This window comes from Stenella coeruleoalba (assembly GCF_951394435.1).
Source record: "Stenella coeruleoalba genome assembly, chromosome: 16".
Lineage (NCBI taxonomy): Eukaryota > Metazoa > Chordata > Mammalia > Artiodactyla > Delphinidae > Stenella > Stenella coeruleoalba.
Genome location: NC_137162.1, coordinates 47,004,680 through 47,027,432, shown reverse-complemented (window position 1 = coordinate 47,027,432; position 22,753 = coordinate 47,004,680). Strand labels below are relative to the sequence as shown.

General features: G+C 46.2%; 1 protein-coding gene across 9 annotated transcripts in view; it reads right to left on the bottom strand.

The window, feature by feature from the left end:
- The window catches only part of ARHGAP22 (Rho GTPase activating protein 22), a 208,971-nt gene that overhangs the window by 17,099 nt on the left and 169,119 nt on the right, over positions 1–22,753 (bottom strand). For 8 of the 9 annotated variants that reach the window (XM_079901039.1, XM_079901035.1, XM_079901041.1 and 5 more), the window contains one exon: positions 1,192–1,399. In XM_079901039.1, the coding sequence (XP_079757165.1) occupies positions 1,192–1,399 (208 nt within the window). Of the gene's footprint in view, positions 1–1,191; positions 1,461–22,753 lie in introns of those variants that run through there. The other variant, XM_079901046.1, reaches the window with a different exon arrangement.

Genomic DNA, 22,753 nt, shown 5'->3' with positions numbered 1-22,753 from the left:
GTCATCCACAGCCAGGGGAGTGCTCAAGGTGTGGGGTCAGTGGCAACTGGGGCCGTGGTCCCTTCTCTAAAAAACCTCAATGTCAAGAGCAAGTTTCCAGGAACCACAGAGAAGCATTGTTTGAAGCAATCTCCAACCCTAACCCACAGCCACACAGGCACAGGATGGAAGAGGCTTGGCTGGCAGAGGTTCAGAGTGGACCACAAGCTCGCTGAGATTATAAATAATGAACTACAAGCTCAGAGTATCAGATGGAAATTCACGAGGCTCCAGATGAAGGAACCCCTGTGCCCTCCTGGGTAGACCCCCTCTGGGGAGTGGTGATCAGTCCCAGGCTCCACATGTGAAAAAGGATTTGACAGACTCTCCTGGCTGTGGTGATGGGTCTGGGCAGATGCTGGAGGGGCTGGAAGTGTTCTGCCCCGAGAGGAAAAGATCTGAAAACGCCAGGGCTGCCAGCAGAAACCTGTGGACCTATCCTGCAACAGAGGGGCCCTCGTCTGTGAAGGCAGATCTGAGAAGAACGGGCAGAAGCTCCATGGGGGCCAGGGCTGGCTTGATACAGAAAGAATTTTCTATGAAAAACTGCCCCATAATGGAGATACCATCAGAGAGAAGAGGCCCCCAAACAGCTACCTCTCCCCCGTTCTTAGCCCCTGGGCTTTAAGTGAGGCTGACTATCCCGGGGTGGAGCCCAGGACCCAGTAAGCCCCAGTGATGAGGTAGGATGGGCACTGGCCCAGGACAGGTGGAGGAGACTTGCTCCCCCGCCCCCAAAACCTGTGAGAATGTGGGGCTGGAGCCACGCCTCCATCTTGGCACCAAAGGAGCCTGGGGGGCAAGTTATCCCAAGAAAGCAGAGCCAAGAGACAGACCCTGCAGAAGGCCTGGAGCCCTGGCTGGTGCCAGCAGAGGCCTTCCCTTGCTCGCGCCGGGGCGGGCTTGCGGGCATCCACAGGGGATACCGCCCACGTGGAGGTGGCAGGATCCGCCCCTAAGCGAGATGCAGGGCTGCTGCAGTGATTCTGTGCCCCGCACTCTGCCCATTGGCAGGGCTGGCCGGGCACGTGCCAGTGTAGGGCGCCACCCCATCCTCCATCCTGCACCCATGCCTCTCAGCTGGCATCCTGAGAGGAGGCTATGCAGGGGAATGGACAGGTGGCCCTATCTGCACCCCTCCCGGGAGCTCACCTGTCAAACAGCGGCTTCTCCCCACAGTCGAAGGAATCCTGAAGGTCCCTCACCAGGTTGGCCTGGCCAGGCATGCGGAAGAGGCCCTCCTCGGTGAGCCCGCGCTCCCGGATGAAGTCCACACACTGCTCCACCAGCAGGGGTGCCAGGCGCGGGCCATACTTCCGCTCGTGGTGGACTGTGTCCTCCAGGCGCTGCCCAAAGACCCCTGGGCACAGAGAGGAGCTGGTCACACCCTCAGCTAGCCGGCTCGGTGGTGGGGGAGGGCGCTGGGGACAACAGAGGGCAGGGGGTGCTGTCAGGGCCAACGGTGGCTCCCCGGTGAGGGAACAGGTTAGAAACTGGGAGGGCAGGCACCAGGCGGCTGGGACGGGGCAGGAGGGCCTAGCGGGCAGGGGCCTGGCCTGTGGAGCTTGTTCAAGCCTGAGGACCTTGAGGGAGGGCCCTCAGGGAGCATGCATTATGCATTTTATTGATTGGTTTATTTATGCAACACTAACCTCCAAATGGAAGTGGCTTGCATTTAAAAACCCAACACTATGTCCACCGAAAGACGCACTCTAGAATGTTCTTAGTGGCACTCCCTTGCAATCCCTCCAATGGGAAACTACCTAATGCCCATGAGCGGCAGAATGAGCGGGATTGCCATGGTCTACTCATACCATGGAGCATGGGACAGCAATGACAACAGATGGGACACAGCTCAGGCAAAAAGACAGACGATAGATGATGAGAAAGCAGAATCACAACTCAGCATCACTGATCATTAGTGAAATGCAAATCAAAACCACCTCACACCCATGAAGACGGTTACTATCCAAAAAACAGAAAACGTGTTGGTGAGGATGTCAAGAAATTGGAACCCTTGTGCCCTGTTCATGGGAATGTAAAATGGTGCAGCCGCTGTGGGAAACAGTATGGAGGCATGTCAAAAAATTTAAAACACAGTTACCATATGATCCAGCAATTCTATATACCCGAAAGAAGTGAAAGCAGAGACTTGAGCAGATATATGTACACCCATGTTCACAGTATTATTCACAACATCCAAATGGCGGAAGCAACCCAAGTGTCCATCAGTGGATAGATGGGTAAACAAAATGTGATACGTACATACAACAGAATATTATTCAGCCATAAAAAGAAGGAAATTCTGACACATGCTATAACATGGACAAACCTTGAGGACATTTTTCCGAGTGAAACAAGCCAGTCCACTAAAACAAGTAAAATACTGTATGATTCCACTTATATGGGTACTTAGAATAATCAAATTCATAGAGACAGAAGGTAGAATGGTGGTAGCCAGGGATTGGAGGACAATGGAATGGACAGTTATTGTTTAATGGGTACAGAGTCTGTTTTACAAGATGAAAAGAGTTTTGGAGATGAATGATGGTGGTGATTACACATGACGAATATACTTAATGCCACTGAATTGTACACTTAAAAATGGTTAAAATTTTATGTCAGACCTATTTTTACCAACATTTTTTAAAATGAAAAAAAAAACCCATAATTGCTAGCAGAAGCCAGACACAGAGTGTACACTGCATGACTCCATTTATGTAAAGTGCAAAACCAGGTCAGAACATAGTTACCTTGGTGGGTCAGTGACTGGAAGGAGCCTGAGGGGACCCGGGGGTGCTGGTAATACTCGGATTCTGGACCTGGGCACTACTTACCCAGCTTTGTTCACTTTGAGAAAAATCATTAAACTACACACTTGTGACACCTGTGTTCTGTTCACCTTTCTGTTTGCTATATCTCAATAACATTTGCAAAAAAAAAAAAAAATTAGGAAGCAAAATATCCAAAACATTTAATAGAGGACAAGAAAGCAAATGAGGGACAGAGGGAGAGAGCAAGAAGGTAAAGGAACTTTTGACCCAGAAAACCTGTGACAACTAAATACACAACTGGGCAAAGAGGTTCCTGGCAGCCCAGGCAAAGAGTGGAAGGAGTGGAGATCCATGAAGCTCCCTAACTCACGGTGATAGTGAAGGAGAAACAGACTTCTCCCAGCCCTAAGCTCTACAAGGACTCTGGAAGGCCCGCCATCTGCCATCTCCCTATCTCTGACTCAGAGACCATCCCCGCAGGGCGGCTGTGGGGTGGGCCAGAGCATGACATCAAAGCTCCATTCTGTCCAGGCAGTTCTGTCCTCCCAGACGGATGCAGCCCAGGCAGGTGGTGTCCCAAGACCTGAGTGCTGAGCCAGCCAGGTGAGAGGGTGGCAGGATGGATGACTGCCTACTGTAGCTTCCCACACACAATGGCTGTTTTGAAATAAGATACATCAGTCCCTAAGACAATGCCTGACATAGAGCAGGACTCAGTCAATGTTCCTTCTCATGCTGTTCAACCTAAAGACAAAGTATATAGAACCTGGGGGATGAGATTTCTCCCTTCTAGAAAACATGCCCACAAGGAAGGCACCCAGTGACACCATCAATGCTTTGGGGAGAAGTGTGTGGATGCATGTGTGTGTGTGTTTGTGAGTGTGTGAGTGTGTGAGTGTTCATGCCTACACCTGCATGTGGACTTGTGTGTGCATATGTGTGTGTGTGCATGCACTTGTGTGTGCACAAGGAAAGTGTGCTGAACTGGCCGAGACATGGCACTCATGGTACCAGGTGAATGTTCTAAGCACTTTACATGTATCAACATATTTGATCCTCAGACAACTGAATAACTTAGGGAATATTACCATTATTGTTATCATCATCACCATCATCATCATTCCCAATTTCCAGATGAACAAACTGAGAGGCAGCAGGCTCCAGAATGTGCCCAAGTTCACTCAGCATGTGGCAGGGTCAAGGTTCAAACCCAGGCAGTCTACATGGAACATTCTCCTGGATAGATCACATCTTGGGCCACAAATCAGTGAATTTAAGACTACTGAAATCATATCAAGCATCTTTTCCGACCACAATGCTATGAGATTAGAAATCAATTACAGGATAAAAACTGTAAAAAACACAAACACATAAAGGCTGAACAATATGTTACTAAACAACCAAGGGATCACAGAAGAAATCAAAGAAGAAATTTAAAAATGCCTAGAGACAAATGACAATGAAAACATGATGGTCCAAAACTCATGGGATGCAGCAAAAGCAGTTCTAAGAGGGAAGTTTATAGCAATACAATCTTACCTTGGGAAACAAGAACAATCTCAAATAACCTAAACTTACACCTAAAGCAACTAGAGAGAGAACAAACAAAACCCAAAGTTAGTAGAAGGAAAGAAATCATAAAGATCAGAGCAGAAATAAGTAGAGACGAAGAAAATAGCAAAGATCAATGAAACTAAAAACTGGTTCTTTGGCTTCCGGGAAGATGGCAGAAAAGTAAGACATGGAGATCACCTTCCTCCCCACAGATACACCAGAAATACATCTACACGTGGAACAACTCCTACAGAACACCTACTGAACGCTAGCAGAAGACCTCAGACCTCCCAAAAGGCAAGAAACTCCCCACGTACCTGGGTAGGGCAAAAGAAAAAAAAGAAACAACAGAGACAAAAGAATAGGGATGGCACCTGCACCAGTGGGAGGGAGCTGTGAAGGAGGAAAGGTTTCCACACACTAGGAAGCCCCTTCTCGGGCGGAGACTGCGGGTGGCGGAGGGGGGAAGCTTCGGGGCCGCGGAGGAGAGCGCAGCAACAGGGGTGCGGAGGGCAAAGCGGAGAGATTCCCGCACAGAGGATCAGGGCCGACCAGCACTCACCAGCCCGAGAGGCTTATCTGCTCACGCGCCAGGGCGGGCGGGGCTGGGAGTTGAGGCTCGGGCTTCGGTCGGAGCACCGGGAGAGGCCTGGGGTTGGCGGCGTGAACACAGCCTGAAGGGGTTCGTGGACCACGGCTAGCCGGGAGGGAGTCCGGGGAAAAGTCTGGACCTGCCGAAGAGGCAAGAGACTTTTTCTTCCCTCTTTGTTTCCTGGTGCGCGAGGAGAGGGGATTAAGAGCGCTGCTTAAAGGAGCTCCAGAGACGGGCGCAAGCGGCGGCTAAAAGCGCGGACCCCAGAGACGGGCATGAGACGCTAAGGCTGCTGCTGCCGCCACCAAGAAGCCTGTGTGCGAGCACAGGTCACTATCCACACCTCACCTCCTGGGAGCCTGTGCAGCCCGCCACTGCCAGGGTCCCGGGATCCAGGGACAACTCCCCCGAGAGAACTCACAGCACACCTCAGGCTGGTGCAACGTCACACTGGCCTCTGCCGCCGCAGGCTCGCCCCGCACTCCGAGCCCCTCCCTCCCCCAGGCCTGGCTGAGCCAGAGCCCCCGAAACAGCAGCTCCTTTAACCCCGTCCTGTCTGAGCGAAAAACAGATGCCCTCCAGTGACCTACACGCCGAGGCAGGACCAAATCCAAAGCTGAGCCCCTGGGAGCTGTGAGAGCAAAGAAGAGAAAGGGAAATCTCTCCCAGCAGCCTCAGGAGCAGCGAATTAAAGCTCCACAATCAACTTGATGTACCTGCATCTGTGGAATACCTGAATAGACAAGCAATCATCCCAAATTCAGGAGGTGGACTTTGAGAGCAAGATTTATAATTTCTTTCCCTTTTCCTCTTTTAGTGAGTGTGCATGTGTATGCTTCTGTGTGAGATTTTGTCTGTATAGCTTTGCTTCCACCATTTGTCCTAGGGTTCTATCTGTCCGTTTTTTAAAATATTTTTTATTTTAATAACTTTATCTTATTTTACCTTACCTTCTTTCTTTCTTTCCTTCCTTCCTTCCCTCCCTCCCTCCTTTAGACAACGAATCATCCCAAATTGAGGAGGTGGACTTTGAGAGCAAGATTTATGATTTTTTCCCCTTTTCCTCTTTTTGTGAGTGTGTATGTGTATGCTTCTCTGTGAGATTTTGTCTGTATAGCTTCGCTTCCACCATTTGTCCTAGGATTGTATACGTCCGTTTTTTTTCTTTTTTTCTTAATAATTATTTTTTTATTTTAATAACTTTATTATATTTTATCTTATTTTACCTTATCTTTTCTTTTTTCCTTCCTCCCTCCCTGACTTCTTTCTTTCTTTCTCTTTCTCTCGTTCTTTCCTTTCTCTCTTTCTCTCTCCCTCTCCCCCTCCCCTCTCCCTCCCCCTCCCTCCCTCCCTCCCTCCCTCTCTCTCTCTCTCTGCTACTACTAATTCTTTCTTTCTACTTCTTCTTCCTTTTATTCTGAGCCGTGTGGATGAAAGGCTCTTGGTGCTGCAGCCAGGAGTCAGTGCCGTGTCTCTGAGGTGGGAGAGCCAACGTCAGGACACTGGTCCACAAGAGACCTCCAAGCTCCACATAATATCAAATGGTGAAAATCTCCCAGACATCTCCATCTCAACACCAGCACCCAGCTTCACTCAACGACCAGCAAGCTACAGCGCTGGACATCCTATGCCAAACAACTTGCAAGACAGGAACACAGCCTCACTCATTAGCAGAGAGGCTGCCTAAAATCATAACAAGTCCACAGACACCCCAAAACACACCACCAGACGTGGACCTGCCCACCAGAAAGACAAGATCCAGCCTCATCCACCAGAACACAGGCACTAGTCCCCTTCACCAGGAAGCCTACACAACGCACTGAACCAACCTTAGCCACTGGGGACAGGCACCAAACACAACGGAACTACGAACCTGCAGCCTGCAAAAAGGAGACCCCAAACCCAGTAAGATAAGCAAAATGAGAAGACAGAAAAACACACAGCAGATGAAGGAACAAAATAAAAACCCACCAGACCTAACAAATGGAGAGGAAAGAGGCAGTCTACCTGAAAAAGAATTCAGAATAATGATAGTAAAGATGATCCAAAATCTTGGAAATAGAATAGACAAAATGCAAGAAACATTTAACAAGGACCTAGAAGAAACAAAGATGAAACAAACAACAATGAACAACACAATAAATGAAATTAAAAATACTCTAAATGGGATCAATAGCAGAATAACTGAGGCAGAAGAACGGATAAGTGACCTGGAAGATAAAATAGTGGAAATAACTACTGCAGAGCAGAATAAAGAAAAAAGAATGAAAAGAACTGAGGACAGTCTCAGAGACCTCTGGGACAACATTAAACGCACCAACATTCGAATTATAGGGGTTCCAGAAGAAGAAGAGAAAAAGAAAGGGACTGAGAAAATATTTGAAGAGATTATAGTTGAAAACTTCCCTAATATGGGAAAGGAAATAGTTAATCAAGTCCAGGAAGCACAGAGAGTCCCATACAGGATAAATCCAGGAGAAATATGCCAAGACACATATTAATCAAGCTGTCAAAAATTAAATGCAAACAAAACATATTAAAAGCAGCAAGGGAAAAACAACAAATAACACACAAGGGAATCCCCATAAGGTTAACAACTGATCTCTCAGCATAAACTCTGCAAGACAGAAAGGACTGGCAGGACATATTTAAAGTGATGAAGGAGAAAAACCTGCAACCAAGATTACTCTACCCAGCAAGGATCTCATTCACATTTGATGGAGAAATTAAAACCATTACAGACAAGCAAAAGCTGAGAGAGTTCAGCACCACAAAACCAGCTTTACAATAACTGCTAAAGGAACTTCTTTAGGCAAGAAACACAAGACAAGGAAAAGACCTACAATAACGAACCCAACACAATTAAGAAAATGGGAAATAGGAACATACATATCGATAATTACCTTAAATGTAAATGGACTAAATGCTCCCACCAAAAGACACAGATTGGCTGAATGGATACAAAAACACGTCCCATATATTTGCTGTCTACAAGAGACCCACTTCAGACCTAGAGACATATACAGACTGAAAGTAAGGGGATGGAAAAAGACATTTCATGCAAATGGAAACCAAAAGAAAGCTGGAGTAGCAATTCTCATATCAGACAAAATAGACTTTAAAATAGACTATTAGAAGAGACAAAGAAGGACACTACATAATGATCAAGGGATCAATCCAAGAAGAAGATATAACAATTGTAAATATCTATGCACCCAACATAGGAGCACCTCAATATATAAGGCAAATACTAACAGCCATAAAAGGGGAAATGGACAGTAACACATTCATAGTAGGGGACTTTAACACCCCACTTTCACCAATGGACAGATCATCCAAAATGAAAATAAATAAGGAAACACAAGCTTTAAATGATACATTAAACAAGATGGACTTAATTGATATTTATAGGACATTCCATCCAAAAACAACACAATACACATTTTTCTCAAGTGCTCATGGAACATTCTCCAGGATAGATCATATCTTGCGTCACAAATCAAGCCTTGGTAAATTTAAGAAAACTGAAATTGTATCAAGTATCTTTTCTGACCACAACGCTATGAGACTAGATATCAATTACAGGAAAAGATCTGTAAAAAATACAAACACATGGAGGCTAAACAATACACTACTTAATCACGAAGTGATCACTGAAGAAATCAAAGAGAAAATTTAAAAATACCCAGAAACAAATGACAATGGAGACACGACGACCCAAAATCTATGGGATGCAGCAAAAGCAGTTCTAAGAGAGAAGTTTATAGCAATATAATCCTACCTTAAGAAACAGGAAACATCTCGAGTAAACAACCTAACCTTGCACCTAAAGCAATTAGAGAAAGAAGAACAAAAAGACACCAAAGTTAGCAGAAGGAAAGAAATCATAAAAATCAGATCAGAAATAAATGAAAAACAAATGAGGGAAACGATAGCAAAGATCAATAAAACTAAAAGCTGGTTCTTTGAGAAGATAAACAAAATTGATAAACCATTAGCCAGACTCATCAAGAAAAAAAGGGAGAAGACTCAAATCAATAGAATTAGAAATGAAAAAGGAGAAGTAACAACTGACACTGCAGAAATACAAAAGATCATGAGAGATTACTACAAGCAACTCTATGCCAATAAAATGCACAACCTGGAAGAAATGGACAAATTCTTAGAAATGCACAACCTGCCAAGACTGAATCAGGAAGAAACAGAAAATATGAACAGACCAATCACAAGCACTGAAATTGAAACGGTGATTAAAAAGCTTCCAAGAAACAAAAGCCCAGGACCAGATGGCTTCACAGGCGATTCTATCAAACATTTAGAGGAGAGCTAGTACCTATCCTTCTCAAACTCTTCTAAAATATAGCAGAGGGAGGAACATTCCCAAACACATTCTACCAGGCCACCATCACCCAGATACCAAAACCAGACAAGGATGTCACAAAGAAAGAAAATACAGGCCAATATCACTGATGAACACAGATGCAAATATCCTCAACAAAATACTAGCAAACAGAATCCAACAGCACATTAAACGGATCATACACCATGATCCAGTGGGGTTTATTCCAGGAATGCAAGGATTCTTCAATATACGCAAATCAATCAACGTGATACACCATATTAACAAATTGAAGGACAGAAACCGTATGATCATCTCAACAGATGCAGAGAAAGCTTCTGACAAAATTCAACACCCATTTATGATAAAAACCCTGCAGAAAGTAGGCATAGAGGGAACTTTCCTCGACATAATAAATGCCATATATGACAAACCCACAGCCAACATCGCCCTCAATGGTGAAAACGTGAAAGCATTTCCACTAAGATCAGGAAAAAGACAAGGTTGCCCACTCTCACTACTCTTATTCAACATACTTTTGGAAGTTTTAGCCACAGCAATCAGAGCAGAAAAGGAAATAAAAGGAATCCAAATCGGAAAAGAAGAAGTAAAGCTGTCACTGTTTGCCGATGACATGATACTATACAAAGAGAATCCTAAAGATGTTACCAGAAAACTACTAGAGCTAATCAATGAATTTGGTAAAGTAGCAGGATGCAAAATTAATGCACAGAAATCTCTTACATTCCTATATACTAATGATGAAAAATCTGAAATTGAAATCGACAAAATACTCCCATTTACCACTACAACAAAAAGAATAAAATATCTAGGAATAAGCCTACCTAAGGAGACAAAAGACCTGTATGCAGAATATTATAGGACACTGATGAAAGAAATGAAAGATGATACAAACAGATGGAAAGATATAACATATTCTTGGATTGGAAGAATCAACATTGTGAAAATGACTCTCCTACCCAAAGCAATCTACAGATTCAATGCAATCCCTATGAAACTACCACTGGCATTTTTCACAGAACTAGAACAAAATATTTCACAATTTGTATGGAAACACAAAAGACCCCGAATAGCCAAAGCAATCTTGAGAACGAAAAACGGTGCTGGAGGAATCAGGCTCCCTGACTTCAGACTATACTACAAAGCTACAGTAATCAAGACAGTATGGTACTGGCACAAAAACAGAAAGATAGATCAATGGAACAGGATAGAAAGCCCAGAGATAAACCCACGCACATATGGTCACCTTATCTTTGATAAAGGAGGCAGGAATGTACAGTGGAGAAAGGACAGCCTCTTCAATAAGTGGTGCTGGGAAAACTGGACAGGTACATGTAACAGTATGAGATTAGATCACTCCCTAACACCATACACAAAAATAAGCTCAAAATGGATTAAAGACCTAAATGTAAGGCCAGAAACTATCAAACTCTTAGAGGAAAACAGAGGCAGAACACTCTATGACATAAATCACAGCAAGATCCTTTTTGATCCACCTCCTAGAGAAATGGAAATAAAAACAAAAATAAAATAAATGGGACCTAATGAAACTTCAAAGCTTTTGCACAGCAAAGGAAACCATAAACAAGACCAAAAGACAACCCTCAGAATGGGAGAAAATATTTGCAAATGAAGCAACTGACAAAGGATTCATCTCCAAAATTTATAAGCAGCTCATGCAGCTCAATAACAAAAAAAACAAACAACCCAATCCAAAAAAGGGCAGAAGACCTAAACAGACATTTCTCCAAAGAAGATATACAGACTGCCAACAAACACATGAAAGAATGCTCAACATCATTAATCATTAGGGAAATGCAAATCAAAACTACAATGAGATATCATCTCACACCAGTCAGAATGGCCATCATCAAAAAATCTAGAAACAATAAATGCTGGAGAGGGTGTGGAGAAAAGGGAACCCTCTTGCACTGTTGGTGGGAATCTAAATTGATACAGCCACTGTGGAGAACAGTATGGACGTTCCTTAAAAAACTACAAATAGAACTACCATATGACCCAGCAATCCCACTACTGGGCATATACCCTGAGAAAACCATAATTCAAAACGAGTCATATACCAAAATGTTCATTGCAGCTCTATTTACAATAGCCCGGAGATGGAAACAACCTAAGTGTCCAGCATCGGATGAATGGATAAAGAAGATGTGGCACATGTATACAATGGAATATTACTCAGCCATAAAAAGAAACAAAATAGAGCTATTTGTAATGAGGTGGATAGACCTAGAGTCTGTCACAGAGAGTGAAGTAAGTCAGAAAGAGAAAGACAAATACTGTATGCTAACACATATATATGGAATTTAAGGGGAAAAAAATGTCATGAAGAACTTAGCGGTAAGACACAGACCTACTAGAGAATGGACTTGAGGATATGGGGAGGGGGAAGGGTAAGCTGTGACAAAGCGAGAGAGAGGCATGGACATATATACACTACCAAACGTATGGTAGATAGCTAGTGGGAAGTAGCCGCATAGCACAGGGAGATCAGCTCGGTGCTTTGTGACCACCTAGAGGGGTGGGATAGGGAGGGTGGGAGGGAGGGAGTCGCAAGAGGGAAGAGATATGGGAGCATATGTATATGTATAACTGATTCACTTTGTTATAAAGCAGAAACTAACACACCATTGTAAAGCAGTTATACTCCAATTAAAAATAATAAAAAATAAATAAAAACTAGTTCTTTGAGAAGGTAAACAAAATTGATAAACGTTTTTCAAGAAAAAAAAGGAGAGGACTCAAATCAATAAAATTCGAAATGAAAAGGGAGAAATTACAACTGACACCACAGAAATACAAAGGATCATAAGATACTATTACAAGCAACTATATGCCAATAAAATGGACAACCTAGAAGAAATGGACAAATTCTTAGAAAGCTGCAATCTCCCAAGACTGAACCAGGAAGAAATAGAAAATATGAATGGACTAATCACAAGTAATGAAATTGAAACAGTGATTAAAATACTTCCAACAAAAGTCCAGGACCAGATGGCTTCACAGGCCAATTCTATCAAACATTTAGAGAAAAGTTAACACCTATCCTTCTCAAACTCTTCCAAAAAAGTGCAGAGGAAGGAACACTCCCCCAAGCTCTTTATATGAGGCCACCATCACCCTGATACCAAAACCAGACAAAGATACCACAAAAAGAAAAGTACATGCCAGTATCATTGATGAACATAGATGCAAAAATATTCAACAAAATAGTGGAAAACCAAATCCAAAAATATATTAAAAAGATCATACACCAGTATCAAGTGGGATTTATCCCAGGAAATGCAAGGATTCTTCAATATCTGCCAATCAATCAGTATGATACACCACATTAACAAACTGAAGAATAAAAACCATATGATCATCTCAATATATGCAGAAAAGGCTTTTAAGAAAATTCAACACCCATATATGATAAAAGCTCTCCAGAAAGTGCGAACAGAGGGAACTTACCTCAACATAATAAAGGCCATATATGACAAACCCACAGCTAACATCATTCTCAATGGTGAAAAGCTGAAAGCATTTCCTCTAAGATCAGGAACAAGGCAAGAATGTCCACTGTCACAACTTTTATTCAACATAGTTTTGGAAGTCCAAGAAATAGAAGGAACCCAAATTGGAAAAGAAGAATTAAAACCATCACTGTTTGCAGATGACACAATATTATACATAGAAAATCCTAAAGATGCTACCAGAAAACCACTAGAGCTCATCAATGAATTCGGTAAAGTTGCAGGGTACAAATTTAATACACAGAAATCTCTTGCATTCGTATACACTAAAATGAAATATCAGAAAGAGAAATTAAGGAAACAATCCCATTTACCATTGCATCAAAAAGAATAAAATACCTAGGAATAAACCTACCTGAGGAGACAAAATCCTCTACTCTGAAAACTATAATACTCTGATGAAAGAAATTGGAGATGACACAAACAGATGGAAGGATATACCATGTTCTTGGATTAGAAGAATCAATATTGTCAAAATGACCATACTACCCAAGGCAATCTACAGATTCAGTGCAATCCCTATCAAATTACCAGTGGCATTTTTCACAGAAGTAGAACAAAAAATCTTAAAATTTATGTGGAAACACAAAAGACCCTGAATAGCCAAAGCAATCCTGAGATAGAAAAACAGAGCTCGAGGAATCAAACTCCCTGACTTCAGACTATACTACAAAGCTACAGTAATCAAGACAGTATGGTACTGGCACAAAAACAGAAAGACAGATCAATGGAACAGGACAGAAAGCCCAGAGATAAACCCACGCACATATGGTCACCTTATCTTTGATAAAGGAGGCAGGAATGTACAGTGGAGAAAGGACAGCCTCTTCAATAAGTGGTGTTGGTCATGCCATGTAATTTTAGAGTTACACTAATGTTTACTAGAAAATCTAAAATACCTGAGCACTTCATGCCTGAAACACAGGACTGTAGCTGAGTAAATCGTTGGCCCAAAAACAATGGATTTTCCCTCCAACCTTAGAAAATACTAAGTATCAATACTATGTAATTAGTACATACATAATACTTAGTACATACACAATACATATATAATTAGTAAGTACATAATACTATGTAATTAGTATTAGAATATTTCTATTTTCATTTTCACAATTAGTAAAAAATAAAATTAAAGGGTAGAAAGAGTATACTCCTGGCATCATTATAAGCTTAATATGTGAATTTTGATAACCATTTTTAAAATCCATGTTCTAAGAAAATTAACTGTTTTTAAATATTTAGAAGACCAACTTCAATATCTTGAAGGCAGTGAATTCATTGTCATATCTAATTATAAGTAAAAACAAAATCTTGAATGTAATTTTGAAGTTTTGGCTGATATCTGTTATTGGATGCCTTTCATGCTATCCTGTGCTCGGATGTTGAGCATGCATTTAGGGTAGAAAATAATAGCTTACTGTCACAATGAATCTTTTATCCATAATATGCATTTGGCCTTACCAAAAAAGCTTACAAAATTGTGCTTATTCCTTATGATTTAGTCGGTGATTTGTTTATGTCTTATTTTAAAGAAAGTGCTGTAAATACTGATCTCTGAAATAGGTATTTAAATATTGCCTGTCAATACAGCCGATTTTTTTCTTTTAAATGTAAATAAAATAATGCTCGTCCAATAAATTTGCTTTCATTATTTTTAAATCAATAAAATAATGCAAATATCATGCTCAAAAAAAAAAAGTGGTGCTGGGAAAACAGGAAAGCTACATGTAAAACAATGAAATTAGAACATTCTCTAACACCATGCACAAAAATAAACTCGAAATGGATCAAAGACCTAAATGTAAGGCCGGACACTATAAAACTCTTAGAGGAAAACACAGAACACTCTTTGACATAAATGGCAGCAATATCTTTTGTGATCCACGTCCTAGAGTAATGAAAATAAAAACGGAAATAAACAAATGGGACGTAATTAAACTTAAAGGCTTCTGCACAGCAAAGGAAACCATAAACGAAACAAAAAGACAACCCACAGAATGGGAGAAAATATTTGCAAATGAAGCGACTAACAAGGGATTAATCTCCAAAATATATAAACAGCTCACGCAGCTCTATGTCAAAAAAAAATATACCCAATCAAAAAATGGGCAGAAGATCTAAATAGACATTTCTCAAAGAAGACATACAGATGGCCAAAAAAGCACATGAAAGATGCTCAATGTCACTAATTACCAGAGAAATGCAAATCAAAACTACAATGCGGTATCACCTCACACAGGTCAGAACGGCCATCGTCAAAAAGTCTACAAACAGGGCTTCCCTGGTGGCATGGTGGATAAGAATCTGCCTGCCAATGCAGGGGACACAGGTTCGGTCCCCGGTCCAGGAAGATCCCACATGCCACAGAGCAACTAAGCCCATACGCCACAACTACTGAAGCCCTCATTCCTAGAGCCCATGCTCCGCAACAAGAGAAGCCACCGTAATGAGAAGCCTGCGCACCGCAACGAAGAGTAGCGCCCGCTCGCTGCAAATAGAGAAAGCCACGCACAGCAACAAAGACCCAATGCAGCCAAAAATAAATAATTAGATAAATAAATAAAACTATTATAATTTGTGGACTAAACTAGCAGCAAAATTTGTAAAAAAAAAAAAAAAAACTACAAACAATAAATGCTGGAGAGGGTGTGGAGAAAAGGGAACCCTCCTACATTGTTGGTGGGAATGTAAATTGGTACAACCACTATGGAGAACAGTATGAAGCTTCCTTAAAAAACAAAAAACAGAACTACCATATGATCCAGCAATCCCACTCCTTGGCATATATCTGCAGAAAACCATAATCCGAAAGGATACATACACCACAATGTTCACTGCCGCACTATTTACAATAGCCAAGACACAGAAGCAACCTAAATGTCCATCGTCAGAGGAATGGATAAGAAGATACCATATATATATATATACAATGGAATATTACTCAGAGAAAAAAAGAACAAAATAATGCCATTTGCAGCAACATGGATGGACCTAGAGATTATCATACTAAGTGAAGTGAGACAGAGAAAGACAAATATCAAATGACATCACTCATATGTGGAATCTAATAAAAAAAGATACAAATGAACTTATTTACAAAACAGAAACAGACTTACAGATATCGAGAACTTATGGTTACCAAAGGGGAAACGTGGGGGGGTTGATGAACACACACACACTACCACATATAAGATAGATAACCAACAAGGACCTAATGTATAGCACAGGGAACTCTGCTCAGTATTCTGTGATAATCTATATGAGAAAAGAATCTAAAAAAGAATGAGTATATGTATAACTTAATCACTTTGCTGAAAAGTGATTCACACTTCAGTAATCACACCTGAAACTAACACAGTATTGTAAGTCAACTATACTCCAATAAAATAAAAAAATAAATTAAAAAAAAAACCCAGGCAGTCTGGCTCCAGGTCCAGAGAATGTTCTAAGCCCCACTGCTGCTCTCCACCCATGCTGGAGCATGGACACCTATGTGATGCTATCCACCCACCAGCCTCGCTTCCTGTGTCTCTCCTGTCTTTCTTCACCAGTAGTTCCCAAAGATGTGGTCATTTGGGCAAAAGGCAGAGGTAAGCAGAGGCTAGAATACTGACAAGAAAGGAAAAACTGTCTGCCTTCTGGGATTTGGTGGGAGAGCCAAGCTGCCCCTGCCCACAGGGGTGGGGCCCGATGGGCCAGTCAACCGTCCTGAGCACAGTATCCTGGCCTCTCTGGCCAGCCTGAGAGTGGCCTGCGTTGGTCCGGGGACACAGAGCCACTGTTCCCTCTCACTTCACTTACGCCCAGCAATGAACCACATGGGTCCACATGCTCTTGTTGAGCTAGTAAGATGTCTGAAACATTTTTAAATTAGTTATTTAAAATCCAAAGATTTCATATAAAAATCTGGATTCCCAGCTTCTCTTAAAAGAATCCACAGATCACGTGGCACCTGGCCAGAATTCCCAAATGGTTACACTGACGGAGTTCAGTGGCACTTATGCCCTTTTGATAGCCCATGTATTTCCTAATTCTCCACAGACCCCACCATTCGCTATTGCCTCACATCCAGTCCACACTTCACTCATGTGGATTTGCCAGGTACTCACCTCTTTTGCTTCAACCTCCATGGCACAGACTACCCCCCAGGGCCAGGATGAAGTAGGAGACTGGCCCTGACTCCCAGAAGGTAGAAATGCGAAACCAGGCCTATCGTGACCAGAGACATCTGCTAGGACCTCAAATGAGCAGGCAGAGAACATACAGGGGGAACTACCCATATGCAGAGGGTCCTCAAGAGGGGAAGAAGCCAGCCTGGCACTGCATCCCTGGCACCTGCCTCCTGCCTTCCTCCCCACTCAGGCCCCTGCTCTGTCCCTTTCACTTCCGCTTTACCCACTATGCGAGCATCCCGAATACATCTGCTTTCCTGCTGCCTGGACTGCACAGGAGGACTCTTCCCTGTTCAGTGTGTGTAAAATTCTTATTAGCCCTTGGGAACAGCTCAGGTGTCCCCTCCTATGTGAGCTGTCCCAGATCCTCCCTTCAGCACAACCACAGTGCTCTTGGGCTCCCTCCCTGGCCCTCTACCACTGACCATGTGAAGACACTCGCCTCTGCACGGATCCTCACTGGGAACCAGCCCCTCTCCCCAGTCCTGAGCCAATGCTGGGCTTGGAACAGAGGTCAAGGAGCACTGAGCGAAGGAGGGTGGACACACAGTCCAGGACAGTCTGTGGTCCCAAGTTCATGCACTCAGCTCCCCACCCTCGGCTCAGTGACTGAAGGCCATAGTCAGGGAAGAGAGACACTGAGGAAAGGAATTCTAAAATTCTCTCTAGAGATTCACAACGCTTAGGTAATTCCATCCAGCCTCCTCTTGGCCCCAGCCCTTCCTACTCTCCCATTTCCTGTCCCCAGGACATCTGCTGTCTACCTGTCCATTCATCCATCCATCCATCCATCCACCCTTCCATCACTCTTGCGTTTGTGCCCCACCCTGTTCTAGGTCCTAGAGGATCTCAGAGCTGCCCAGAGGGCTAGAAACATGTAAATCCTACCACGGGCTCCTCTGCTGAAAACCCCTTGCTGCCTCCCTCCTCCTTACCCAGGATAAAATCCAAACTTGGCAGGCAGAGAGGCAACGGCCTGCCGCCCTCCCTCCACCAGCTTCTGGGGCACAGAGTCTGGGCCCGGCAGAGGGCAGCTGCTGCACGGCCAGCCCCGCTGTTCATGCCGTGCCTGCGGTCAGGCGGCTCCCACGTCTCTGAAGCCCTCTCCCAACCTCAGCTCAACCACTGCTTCCTCCTGTGAAGCCTTCCAGACCACTCTTCCAGCCCCCTAAACAGGGCTGTGAGAGCCAGGAAATGGAAGTCCACAGGATCCCGAGTGCTTCTAAACAGAGGCGATTTAGAGGAGGAGGGAACATCAGAATTGGGGTCTAAGAATGAGCAGGACATAGCCAGGCAGACAGGCGGGGTGCTGGGGGCGTGCATGAGCAGAGACCCCAAGGCAGAACATGAGCGGGGGGCCGGGGGGGTGTCTGACAAGGGCCCCAGGGGTTGGAGGGTGGGTGTGAGAGAGCCTGACTGAAGAGGATGGGAGCATGGCAGCCCCCAGTCCTGATATGGACCATGAGCCCTGGTGAGCACTAACCCCATACATGGCTCAGGGGCTCTGGGAAATGATGAGACTCCCCCAGAGGCCCTCCAAGCGCTGAGCCTGGTGAGAGCGCTGAGCTAGGGATAGGGAATGGGAACACAGGGGGCAGGTGATGGTCAAGGCTGAAGGCCACAGAGACAAAGATTCTGAGCCTGCACCTGCACTGGTCTGGGTGCACGTCCTGACTAAGCCACTGAGGAGCAGAGTAGCCTCCTTTCCTAGGTCTCAGTTTCTCCATCTATAAAATGGGGATGATCACACTTGTCTTTAGAGACTGCCCAGAGGCCCTGATCCCAGCCACCACCAGGCCCAGGACTGACCCCACATTCCCGGCAAGGCACCGTGGAGCCTTGCATCCGACCTTGTACAGGCTTCAGGTGTGAGCTGCCCCCCTCACCACCCTTGGTGGGGAGATGCTCCGGGAGCCCCATGGGAAAGGTTCATTCCAGCTCAACCTCCCAGGGCTCTGCTCCCAGCTTCCTCCTGCTGGAGGTACCCTGTGCTCAGGCTACAGGTCTGGCCTCCCTCAGCCAGAGCCTGGCAGGGCCTGGAACGGCTGTGCTGAACTTCCTCAGCCCTCCTGGCACGTCTCAGAGGGGGAGCCTTGCCAAGAACCAGTCTCAGTAGGTCTGTCGGATCCCTGGAAACCCAGCCAGTGTGCGGGTTCCTCGAGGGCCCAGCCCACACTCTTCTCCAGTGGCACAGCCGGCGCTTTGTGAGGAAGCTGGCAGAGGCTGCCTTTCCTCTGGATGAACCTGCGGACGGGCTCAGAGCTGGGCCAGGCCTCCTCCCCTGCCAGCTGCTCCCTGGCAAAGCCCGGCCCTCACTCCCCTCTCCCCAGAATCCCAAGCAGGGGCAGGAAGGGACAGGCCCAGCACTCAGCTGACTCAGATCCCTGTCCTGGGTGACCCTGGGCACCGTCCTCAACCTCCCTGAGCTTTGGTCTCTGCCACTTCATGGGGCCGTCGGCAGCCACGGGAGAGCCTACAGCACCAGGTGCTTGAGAAATGTGGCCTTCTCCTGACCCAGGAGGGCCAGCCCAGGATAGGGTGGGCTCTGCCTGCCCCCGGGTCCCAGCAGGGAAGGGAGGCAGCCGAGATTCCCTCTGGAGCTGATCCCCGAGAGGAGACCTCAGTCTCCTAGTATGGCTCTGGCCATACTAGGGCTCTCTCCAGTTGGGGGGAGAGGCACATAGAGAAGAGACACAATGAGGACAATAATTCTTAAATTCTCTCCAGAGATTCACAAACTGTGGGTAAACCCTTCCTGTTCTCTACTCCCCTCCCCAGGACACTTGCCGTCCTCCGTGCACGCACCCCACGGTTTGTAAATCCACTTTCCATCACTCCCACACTTGTGCCTATGGGCACTGCCCTCCGCTAGGTACTACAGAGCCTCAGCTCTGCTCGGAACAGCTGTAACTAATTGGCTGGGATGTAGCCAAGTTTCAACAACCAAGAGGCTGAAATCAGCCCAAGGGAGAGAAATAGAGCGAGAGGCAACATCTTGGGGGGTGTCCTGCCCGAGGGAAGCTGGTCCCCAGGGCAGAAGTGACCCCTACCCTCTGGTGTTCGCCAGCCCCACGCCCAGACACGGGTGACTTCCTGAGGCCTGGAGAGGCAAACGTGGGCTAAGCACTGGACTTGGAGTCGGTAGCCCAGAGCTGGCATCCTACCTGGTCCCCTCAGTAGTGGTGGTGGTGGTGGGGTGATCCTTTGGAAGTTCCCGCGCCCCGGAAGACTAGGCTCTTCATCCCTGCACATGGGATGCCCACCACCCGGGCGGGAGGTAGGAGGAGCTGTCCCAGCGCTGCTTCTTCCCCCAACACGCGCGCGCCCGCTCCCCCAGCCCGGCGACCGGTCCCGCTGCTGCCCCCCACCCCGCCCGCCCTCCCTCCCTCCCCCTGGGCGCCCCGCGACCCGCCGGCGCAGCGCTGTCCTCGCCCGCGCGTGGGGCCGGAGCCGAGCGCGCTGTCGGCCAGGAACGCCGCTTCCGCTCGGCTTCGCTGGGCGTCCGAACCCCCTCCCGCGGTACCTGGGGCGGCGGCGGGAGCGCAGCAGGCTGGCAGGCGGCAGGGCGACCGCGGGCAGGCGCGGCACCCGGAGAAGGCCCGCGCGGCCGGCATCAGGCCCATGGCGCGCCCGGGCGCGGCGGCGCGGCGGCGGCAGGAATGCCCGGCACGCGCGCAGGTAGCGTCTTGCCCGCCGCCCGCCCCAGGCCCGGACCCTGGAGCGAGGGAGGCAGGGCCTGGGCCCGGCGAGTTCCTGAAACGCTGCTCCTGGAGTCGGCCCCCGTGGCGCTCCCGGCTCAGACCTCTGACCCGCTTCTTCCTAACGCTCGGTGTTACAAGCACCTGTAGGAATACTAGCAACTTCCAATGATCCGCCCCTTCTTCCTGGTCAAGGGCTCGCTTTAGGAAATTCCTCGCCCCGCAGAATGGGAGGCAGGTGTTCCAAGTGGAGGCCAGGTGATTTCGGTTTGGGTCAAGCAGCGGGGTGAGTGCCTAGCCGTCTACAGCTGGGCTGCTGCCTGTGGAGCTGGCGTTCAGGGCTCCAACCCTCTGCCTTGCCGAGGGGCCAGCGCCCCAGTGCCACGGAGGGTGCTTAGGACTTAACACAAGCGTCTTGTGCAGCCCTGAGCTGTATGAGTATTAATGTCCCATTTTACAGATGAGGCAGCTGAAGCTCAGAGAGGTTTTGTAATTTTCCCAAGGTCACCCAACTAGTAAGTAACAGATCGTCAATTCAAACCTATATTATCTTTCTGCAAAGCCTGAGTTCTTCCCAGAGTAGGATTCTATCCCAGAGAAAAAAACCCACAATCCCACATTTCCAGAGGGTGCAAAGTGTGAGGACCGAGATGGGTGCACAGCTTCAGGCATTCACCAGGAGGGCAGGTGGACAGAGAAGCAAAGCTGGGGCCCTGCAATACCAGAAGAAGGGGTGGAGGTCCCCAGGGGTCTGTGGGCAGAATTCTGTAAGGGAAGGGCTTAGGGGAGCCCTGGGGCTGGAAGGGGTGGGAGCTCATCTGAAATCCAGTGTGTAGGGTAGGGTCACTTTTCTTGCTCTTACTAAGCAGGGCCTAGACCAGAATGAGGCAAGTGAATTTTGCACTTCAGGTGCAAGGTTAAAGGGGGTGCCAAAAATTTCAGTAATCAAGAGAACTATTTTTGCGATATTTAAAAAAATACAAATTAATGCCAAAAAATCCATGAGGAACAAAATATCAAAATTTTAAATAAAGACAGGATCCGACCCTGGACTTGCACAGACTTTGTGAGAGCCTCATTTGCCTCACCCTAATCCCACCCACAGATCCTGTCTTTAAAATTTTGATAGTCTGTTTATCATGGTTGTGGTGGGCTGAACAATGCCTCCCTCGAGACGTCCATGTCCTAATCCCTAGAACCTGTGACGTTGCTACCTTAACTAGCAAAAGGGATGTTGTAGATAGGATTGAGGACAAGAGGTTATACTAGATTATCTCAGTGGGCCTTAAAAAATGGAGGTAGAGGGAAATTTGACTACAGAAGAGGAGGCAACATTAGGAGGGAAGCAGAAACCCAAGAATGTGAGCAGCTTCTAGGAAGCGGAAGAGGCAAAGATCCATTCTCCCCTGGAGCTCTCAGAAGGAACCAGCCCTGACGCCATGATTTCAGTATCTTCAATATCACAAAAATTCAGTTCTTCCGACTGCCGACTTTTAGAAGGGTGAGCAAATAAATCTGTGTTATTTTAAACTGAATTTGTGACAATTTGTTAAAGCAGCAATCGGAAACTAACATAATGGATTTTTTAGCATTAATTTTCATTCTAAAAAATTAAATATTCATCCTGATCACTGAGTTTTTTGGTGCTCCCTTAAATTTTATGCCCCAGGCCAGGGAGGCCCCCTAGTCCTGGTCCTGTTGCTAGTGTGCGGGGTGGGCGCTGAAGTCCTCCCGAGTGCTGGGAACGTGGGGAGGGGCTCGGTGCTCTCCCCTCCCAGCGTTCAGGTACACGTGAAGGCGGGAGGGGTGGTTCATGGGGCCAGGGGGCCGTAAGTCAGGGAGTATCCTGCCCTCAACCTGCCGGAAAAGCCTGGAGCCCCCATGGCCCACAGTCCCCAAGGTCTGATCAGCTCTGCCCATGTTAAAGAGAAGGGTCCAAGGGCTCAGGGGAGGCACCTACTCCGGGGGAGGGGGGTCCTCCCAGGTAGGCAGAGGGCTCTGGCAACTGACTTGCTTTCTCTTTTCTGAGCC